Source organism: Cimex lectularius, unplaced genomic scaffold (genome assembly GCF_000648675.2).
Source record: "Cimex lectularius strain Harlan isolate CLEC.00 unplaced genomic scaffold, Clec_2.1 scaffold226, whole genome shotgun sequence".
In the NCBI taxonomy this organism is placed as follows: domain Eukaryota; kingdom Metazoa; phylum Arthropoda; class Insecta; order Hemiptera; family Cimicidae; genus Cimex; species Cimex lectularius.
The window spans coordinates 1,065,008-1,075,072 of NW_019392846.1; the positions used below are offsets into that span (position 1 = coordinate 1,065,008).

At 35.5% G+C, this 10,065-nt stretch overlaps 1 protein-coding gene across 1 annotated transcript in view; it reads right to left on the bottom strand.

Annotated features, from left to right (window-relative positions):
• The window catches only part of LOC106666980 (monocarboxylate transporter 9), a 106,061-nt gene extending 98,176 nt beyond the window's left edge, over positions 1-7,885 (bottom strand). The window contains exon 1 of the mRNA XM_014394549.1: positions 7,860-7,885. Within this exon, the coding sequence (XP_014250035.1) occupies positions 7,860-7,870 (11 nt within the window). The 5' untranslated portion in view covers positions 7,871-7,885. The remainder of the gene's footprint in view (positions 1-7,859) is intronic.
• Positions 7,886-10,065: the final 2,180 nt, after the last annotated feature.

Sequence of the window (10,065 nt, forward strand, 5' to 3'; positions counted from 1 at the left end):
TAGGTTTAATAAAAAGCTGTAATATTTTTCAACCTAGTATCCAGCAGACCAAAATTCAGGTTGGTCACTAGGGCTGAAGTAGGATAGGCAATGTAAGGTAATTTTCTATGAGAGAAGAAGATTGCAACAACACAACGCCGTCCGCTTAAATAAATCCAAATCTTCGCTTTTACTTGATGTTAATCCGACAAGTCAATAAAACCTTGGGTGAGGCGTGATAAAAACTAAAGAGACTAAAACATCGCCCAGTAACACCCCTTCACCGAAATTCCTTGGAGGGATTCTCCATGTACGGAAAATATCGTACAAAACACAAATTACCTAAATTATTTTCCTCCTTATAAAAAAAGGATAAAGCTTGTGACACTGTCGACTGTTCTCCTAAATCAATTAAGAGATCAATTTGTTTATTTTTAATCTCAAATAACAATTTGCTAATCCTGATACTGTAAATATGTCTTCACGACTGAATCGCTAAATCCCATCTTGAAACGATCAGTTCTTCTAAGCCCACGCAGTTATCCGTTCATAAAAAATATTAGCAAAACGATATTTATTTAGAAATCGTGAGATGCGGTCTGGTGTGATGTAGGTTTCAGAAAAACATTTTCTTTATCGTGCCAACGTTTCGATCTTTATTGATATCATCTTCAGGGCCTGGGATTTGCAACTCAGTCCAGCTACGCCAATATCATTAATCAAATTCAATACAGATAACATACCTATATTATCACATTACATTCCACNCTGGTGTGATGTAGGTTTCAGAAAAACATTTTCTTTATCGTGCCAACGTTTCGATCTTTATTGAGATCATCTTCAGGGCCTGGGATTTACAAACGATGGCACGATAAAGAAAATGCTCCTCTGAAACCCACCACACCAGACCCCATCTCACGACCTCCGAATAATCACCGATTAACAGTCACTAATCACCAATTTTGTAAATCGTAGACCCTGATGATGATCTCAATAAAGATCGAAACGTTGGCACGAAAAAGAAAATGTTTTTCTGAAACCTACATCACACCAGATCGCATCTCACGATTTCTAAATAAATATCGATTAACGGTCACTAATCACCACACATTAGCAAAACGTTTGGAAAGACTATTGAACATGGCAATGCCACGATAATGGTCCTCAAGGGGTCCCCCTTTTTTTTAATTTAATGCATGACCAAGATTTAGGTGTGGTTTCAGCAATTAAGACTAATTAAATAATGAAGAAATGTAAGACAATTGTTTCCCGTGGACTTTAAACATTCATTATCTATTGAATCTTTGCCTACAGCTTTACTTTTGTTCCTTAATTATTTTTGTTAATATTGATAATTAATTCATGCAAAATAATTTTAGCAACAAGCTAAATATTGAAGTGAGTGCTTACGTAATTAATTTACTAAAGATTACTTTACTTTGTTGTTATAATGTTTACGGCTTTTTCCTAGTCGAGATCATAATTTCTACTGATAAAATTAGTTTTTGTAACAATTTTCCTCATTTTATCTCCAACTAAACCTATTGTTAAGAACCAATTTTTAAAACAAAAACTAATTAAAAATCTATGTTGAATAACAATATAATACGTTCGGTTCATTTTTTTAGAATTAATTCTTTGGTTTCGGTGAAAAATGGGTTAAGTTGGGCAAAGATTCTGCATTTTGTTATCCGACAGTGTATCTCGGAATGCAAGGCGTTATGAAAAATCTAACTCACTTTACACTAGTCATTTCATTTGGGAAAAACTTGCCTTCGCCATGTTAAGACATTTTTCAAAGATATTTTCTGCCCTATTTTTCTTTAAAGTATTCAATGTAACACCTACTCACTATTGAGAAAAATGAATATAAAATACCATAACCATAACAAATAGGGAAAGAAACTCCTTTTATGACTACAGAAGTGCGGCGGGATTTTTTATTATACAGTTTTATTAAAAACGTAACGTACAAATCATAAAGTAGACAGGAACAAAAAATGATTTACGGTCCAAAGTGAAATTATTACTGTATAAAAAGAATAGGATAGAATTTTTACTATAAGGAATCATTCAAAGAAGATGTCTTCAGGGGACTTCGAAAACGAGGAAAACCATTGTAATATCCATAATTCCAATTATCTCTAAATATTTTAATCTAAACCTTGCCCCTTGTTCCGTCTTCCCATGACTTTACCGACACCCTTCACTCTCACCATGCTAAATCCACTCCTAGAATTCCCACCAGCGTATATAATAGAAAAACTTACAACAATTTGAAAAATGGCAAAAAGGAGGAAAAATTCAAAAGGTGGGGTTGAGATGGGAAGTTGGTGTCCGAGTGGATCGAGGTCACGATAGCTCAAGTGGTAGAGCAGCGGCGTATCTAGCCGAAGATCGTGGGTTCGAATCCCGCTTGTGCCATTGACATTTTTATCTCAACTAGAAACCTTAATTAATTGTCTTATAACAAGGAATGAGTCTGTTTCCTGTAAGCCTATACTTTCTACTTTTTGTTTGCCTTGAACCAGTGTACATCTAGCCATCTACATTCATTGCTTGATGCTACCGGCCCCCGGAAGGAGGCCCCCGCCGAGCCAGCACGGCCCCGGAGACCGGCCAGGAAGGACACCTGGGCTCTCCATTTGAAACGGGGAAATTCTCAACATAACAGATTGTTCCCGAAGGTGGTGGATAAAACCCTTAGATGGTAAAGCTACCCTTGGAAAAGTCCAACACCATCACCCAGTCCGGAAAATAACGCGCCCTGAGAGCGCAGACGGTCCCCAGCCGACCGTCCCCGCGCGGCCCCCTTCCGGACGCCACCTTGCCTCAAAAATGGGTACTTTCTACTTAACGCTAGTACTTATTAACTGTTTAATACAAAAGTTAATTTTCCTCTGTCCATGTAGTACTGCTTCTACCCCACAATCCAAAGGTTGGTTATCACTCCATCTCGAAATCGATTGGAGCCAAAACTTAAATAATAAGGGCCAAATCTCATATTCGAGAAAAAGGAAAGAGATTTGGGTTCCTTACATCACTCAGACTTACCATTTTGAAGAAATCAAGAAGAAAAATCTAGCGATAAATGCAGTATGAATAATAATCATACATTTTTACCCATGCCTGGTCATAATCAGGAAAAAATTGAAATATGATCTAGGACTATAAAGACCACAAATGCATCCCCGGCTATAGCGGTATGTAATGTTTGGGATATCCATGTGTAATCACTGTGTCTTCAACTAATGACTGACCAAGCTAAGGGGATTGCAAAAAGCTCATCAAATGTAAACAAACACAAGGGTGTGTTTTTTTAGTGACTAGTTGTTTAATAATTTTTGGATTCGTGAGTAGCCGTTAAGAATGAGGCAGTTTGGAAAAAAAAGCTTTTTCATTTTTTGGCCTACGTTTCGACTTTATTAGGGTCATCTTTAGGGCATATAGTGTGGTTCTATTCCTGTGGTATACATAAGTATTATGTGAAGTCTTTCTTTTACCCAATTTGGGGAAATCTTCAGAAAATCTTTTATTAAAAAGAATTTTTCCTATCCTAAATTCTCCCAATATTATTCCCGACCATTAAATTTGGTTTTCGCATCTGTCACTCAACTGTCCTGTCATCGTATCTAGAATACATTAGCTCCTCTGTCCTTAAGGAACCTTAAAGTCAGCCAAGGTTTTGATCGTACTTGACACCCTGCCTTGAGGTGGAAGTGCATCCTTCCCTCCACCCAGTATCGCATTAAAGCTATAATTTTGATTTAAAATTCAGGAGGACCGTCAATATAACAGAAAAGAAAAACACTTTTTTCTTGAGAAGTGATGTAGGAACTGAGGGTCTATTTTTTCAATTTGACCGTATTCCTGATTTTTAATATAAAATGTAGATATTGATATATAGATATTGAAGGCTGTCATAATAACTAAACCTGAACTGTTTTTCTGACAAGTTGTAGGCAATTCTCGTGAATTATGTCAGAGTACTTCCATCTCATACACATCCATCAAACTTGTCTTTGTACCCGATGCAACAATTTTATGAGTATACTCCTATACTGTTCTTTCCTCACAAGACATGCTGCAGCATGTAACACTGTTGGTATCTTGGTATAAGAAACAAAAGTTGAAATCGAATGCGGAAAAATCCTCCAATATAACCTTTACCTTGGTAGGAAAATTAGTCCATTATATTATTTTGATTTTTGATCTTAAGTTCCCTAAAATATATTACTTTTGAAACATCTCTTCTCGAGGGATGTTACAAGTGTATATGTTGGTAAATGTAGTTATAAACTAACATTTTTTTACTGTAAAGCCTTGTAAAAACCAATCATAGACAAGTTTCGATTGGTGTGTAAATCCTGCGACCATTGCGGATTCCAATACAAAAAATATCTCCTTGTTTTCTAAGATTAACATAAGTCGAGATCTCGCCCAGACAGGTGATTTGGCTTGTACTGTGCCGCGTTGTAAGATCAGCAATGGTCTACAGCGGTTTATGACCACAGGAAGTCTCGATCGAAGGTAGTGATCTACCACGAAGTACGATGGCTCGAGACGATCACTTATCGCACTACGGAACCGTCATTGAACGGAATCCTTGATAATAACCTAGCATTTTAGACTTCCCGCATCAGGGTCTCTACTAGTGGAGAGGTATCGTTCGTAAATCAGCGTCCCGCGTGGACATTTGAACAATGAGGGGCCAGTCTCTTCACAGATAAGGGCCGGTTTGGTTTGTGGCAATCCTTTTGAAAGACAGTCAATTATGGTATGGAGTGGAATCAACGTCCATTATACAGAATGTAACTTTAGCTGTACTAAGATACATTGAGGAAGTTCTTCTGGAAGCTGTGGTACCATTCACTTAATTTATTGGGGATTTCATTCCTCGGAGGATGTACGTATTACCACAATGAATTGCTCAGCACTTTATCCTGAATCACACGTGAATCCGATAAAACACTTATGGGACATGACATCATTCATCGCCTCCAACTCGGAGAATGAGTTTCTGTTTCACAAGATGAAATCCAGACGAAAAGCCAGAGTTAAGAATAAAACCATGTAATGAATTGTTAATCAAATTTTAATTATCACTAAAGGATTTTCGATATTTTGGTGAATTTTCTTTCGAATCATCATAATTAAATAATAAAACATCATGAATTTCTGCTTTCGTTTAATTTGGTTTACAGTAAAATAAGTATGTTGTAATTAATATAACGATAAAAATACATATAATTTGGACTCAGTGGAGTGTCTGGTTTTGTCTTTGAGTGTATAAAATATAGTATTAATTTTTTTGTTTATTATGAATAATAATCAATATTACGAATATGAACTTAACTGTTCCTTAACGTTCCTTTAAATATTACAGGAGGAAACAATACAAATAAATTTCGTTTGGCCATTTGGTTACAGAACGCCCTCCCCATTTGATTTGCTTGTGATTTTTCCATGTTATCAATATTACAAAATTATTTTGCCGGTCCTTGGCCTAAAGATCTCTTAGATCGTGATGACGATGAAAGAGGTGAAACATTTCTGTATAAACTATTAATGCCTAGGTATAGAGCTCTACCAGTAGGTAGTTTATCAACCCTGTGACTTTTGCTTATTAATATGCAATGATTAAAAACCAAGGTAAATAATAAAACGTTGATATCACGTCAAGCAATCTAATTGATTATTCAACATTTATTGCATTTAGATTGAGTTAAGTTTAATACGTTATGTATATACACTGGGCAAAAAAAGGATGGAAACTAAGTTTTTCCCTTATGCTGCCCCTGTCTAAAATAGGTTAGTTCCCACAATGAAATTACCCTTATTTTACACAACAAACATTAAACTTTTATTTTAACAAAATATAACAGTCATGCATGTCAATAGTAGTTAAGAAAAAAAGGCAACAAAAAGACATCTCCTTAATGCAAAAGATATTTGGAAACAGTTGTGTAAACAAAGCGTACAACGCATTTCAACAATAACAACTGATTATAATCGCAATGCGCACAGAGGACAAAGGTCAGAATTCGAGAGATATGAATAGAAATCCTTTCAGGCTGTGATTAGCTTTCATGATGGATGTACCAAAGCCCATTCGCTAAATAATCTTTTCCTTAAGAAATCAAGGTAAGATCTTGAAGGAAATTGGAAGGAATGCTAATAAAAATGTAGATACAGTTTCAAAAATTATTAAAAAAATATAATGGATTAGGTGGTCCATCCAGCAGACCACGTAGCGGGCGGCCATCAAAAATGAGTCACCTGCATAAACGTGAAATTTTAAAAACTGTCCTTGACAAACTGTGGACTAGCGTTCCAACCAATGCTGAGAACTTGTCCCGTGACTATGGTGTAACAGTAGGAACTCCTCCTCAAACGACGAGAAAGTGGTTTTTTCAACCGAGTTACGAAGAAGAAACCGTACATCAACAAATTAAATCGTAGGCGCCGTTTGGATTTTGTTAAAGAATATAAACAAAAGCCACCATCGTTACGGGAACCGTCATTTTTTCGGTTGAAAGTCGATTTAACACCTTTGGGTCAGAAGGACGACAAAAAGTATGGCGAAAAGCAAATAAAGAATTGGAAATGGAAAATATTAGGCACACGTTTAAGCATGGGGATGGTCATGCGGCAGTATAAGTGCGACGGGAGTTGGTGCCTTACATATTATAAATGGTATTATTGACCAACATGGATACATAGAAATAATTTCCAACAAAATGCAATTAATTGAATCAGGGTAATTTATTCTTTCGTTTTTCTTCATTTAACTTTCAACAAGATAATGGCCCGAAGCATACAGCCTTGAGAACAAAGATGGTTATAAGTAGGCTGTTCTACAATGCCCCCAGGCAACCGGAGACTCTTCCTCACTCCCCAGACCTTAATCCCACCGAACATTTATGAGATGATATTAACCGACGAGTAAGGGCAAGAGGAGTTGCAAACAAAGAAGGGCTGAAAACAGCTTTACTGAAAGAATGGGAGAGGATTCCAGCAGAAATAATGTAATGATGAAAAAACGATTGGAAGAAATAAGCTATAAAGAAGGTTCAACAAGCTTTTAATAGCTAGAACATTTACAGCTATAGCACTTAATATTTATAGTGTTACCACAGTTTCCAGACGTTTTTGTATGCCTTTTTGTTACCTACGTTTTCTGTTAACTATTGTTGTCATGCATTAATGTCATATTTTGTGAAAATAAAAATTTTAATGTTTGTTGTGTAACAGAAAAGAAGTTTCATTGTGGAAAATAACCTATTTTAGACAAGAAGAGCGTAAATGTAAAACTTAGGTAAGTGCTTCCAGACTTTTATTGCCCGATGTACAGTTGTGTAAGAAGATGGTGGATCGATTTAAAAATATTTTTATTAAGCTAAATAGGTTGGGAGAAAGTTCCACTAATATTTGTATATTCTAGTAATATTTTCCACAGAATGAAAACATATTTATTTTGCATACATTGCATAGCGGTTCTGTATGGAATGTTTTCCAAAAATCAACTAAATAGAAGAGAGACGTATTAGAACACAAAGATTTCGATTTACAATAAAAACCTGTTATTTGAAAGTATTTTTGAGGTTATTGTATTAACGTAAAACCGCTCGTTAACCTTCTGGATTAGTCCTTTAATGATGTTGCTCAACATAAAGTAAGAAAGGTATTTATAGTGTATTAATAGTTGTAATTAGAATCAACATTTATTCCCTACTATATGTACGGGCGCAAGAATACCGACAGGTTTGTTTATAATTTTAAAATGTATTGAAAATTTCAGTTTTGTAATATTCCGTACGTCATATACTTTTGGCTAATTTATCCAGCAGGTATACAGGGTGGAAAATTTTTTTACTTACATGATTTTCATTCCAGCCGATCGGTAGTTGAAGTGTAAGCTCGTGGACACCCTTTGACCGACTGACTAGAAAGCACCCCCCACCCCTTGACGGGTGGAGGGGTGAAGAATAACATTTCTCCTCTATTGGTCGATATCCATCAGCCCCGGGAGAAAAAACCGAGGGGTGGATTGACGTCCGGCCGAATACAAGTAAAAGGGCCAGGAAAGCAAGGAAAAGGCCGGGTAAGAAAGAAAACGGAATTCAGCGCCAGGCCCAAAAATTCAACCGGGTTTGCAAAAGTCGGAATAATGTTATTCCAGGGACTTGGGGCCAAGATCAATGTCATGCCGGTTCGATAATGGGAGGCGCAGCTCACCTCCTCCTCCTCCCAGGTATCTCGTACTTTTGACCCGTATAGACGCGTCTCAATCTCTTCATGGAATTAAGTCCGAGCCATTGGTCCCCAACGCTAAAGTTACAAGCCATAAACAGCGATTGACTCTTCAAATATGCGCGATTTACGAATAAGAACAAAATCGAAGATCGACTCACCCTTTATGACCAATTTCCTCAAATCTATAAATGGCAATGTTACTGGTATCATAATCAATGATAATTTACAGAATATATGTAAGAATAAGTAAACGCTCGGCAGTTTAAAAGGTTTATAATTTGGAAAAACTGTGAGGATTACACTTTTATAAAAAAAATATCGTTGGACCATTATTTTATCTTTTGCAAGTTTTAAAACGTCACAACGACGTAGTTAGGTAAACAAAGGTTATGTACAAAATACATCTACCTTGGTCTATTGTGTACAAATGCTTCAGTATTCATTATTCATTACTCGTTCAACCGGTTGACTGTTTAACAGTTTGTGCAAAGTTTGAGTAAATAAGGGACAAAAATTGATTTTTTTTTGCCGGCAAACCTATGGTCATTATATTCACAGCCGGCACTACTATGCCTTTTCCTTTCTGCGTTTTGTCTTTCACATCTATATGAATATTTTTATTAATATTAATAGTATTATTTTATTAATAGTAAATAACAAAATTTAATTAAAATTCAATTGTTAAGTCGAAAATATACCGTGTAACACCGAATTGTATGTATAAGCAATAATATAAATTAGTGTTTAAAAAAATATAAAAAAAATAAATAAATCAAATTTGAAGTCACGTTTAAAATATAAATTACAAAAAGTGCCTAAATTATTTAAAGATTTATGAAACTAATTAATTTAAAAGCTTTCTGGAAGTTCTAACAGATGGCATCAAAATTCATCAGGATTCGTTTTATATTCAATTACTTCAAATTACTGCTCTTTAACTTTCCTGGTTTAAAAGAACGACGAATCTTCTGCAATAGTTGAAAATTAAACTTTATAATGAATTTTTTCCAGATATTTTATTACAATCTGTAATTTCTGATACAATATTTAATTCGATGATACATTTACAACTATTTAGATACATATTTACATTGTGGGAAGCAAATAATCAATATTATTCTCCCAGTTCACTTCACTAAATAAACCTCACAACCTACTCCTCAGAAGGGAAGTCGCGGAGCCATTTCCTCTTAAGACGCCTTGTGGGATGGTAGGGATAGGTTTTGTTGAATAAAGCTTGGGGTGATGGGAGAAATTATTTAAATAGTAAAATTGGTAAATTGTTGGGAATTGATTTTTGGTTAAACGGAATTTTAAGATTCGGTGGATAGTTTAGAGACATAAAACGAAGAATTTGAAATAAAACTGAGAAAGGCTATCTTCTGCTCTACATTTAGACAATATTTTTAGGTTAATCGACTTTTTGAACTATTTTGCCATCCAATTTGTCAATAGCTCAGGATTTTCGATTTAAGGAAAAGTTTCGCTTTTTGAAGTGTAGCGTTTTTGGGCCATTCCTCCTCTTGGACTACGTAATTATCGAGCCTAATTTCCAGGCATTTTTTGCGCAATTTTTGCTCTTATCGCTAAATCGACTGGCGCTGCTCCTACTGCTACCTCGAGCACCGGTGATGCTGTTTTATAACTTTGGCTCTGATATAATATAGCTTTTGACTTACTATTACCTAGGAAATCAGGCAGTAGTTCAATATGAAGGTATAGCATGTTTTCGGTATACTTAAACTTACATACTTACAGTGTAGGTAAAGAATTTTGCGAAATGATAATCTAATTCCTCCCACCTTTTTAAAAAACTCTAAACTTATCTTA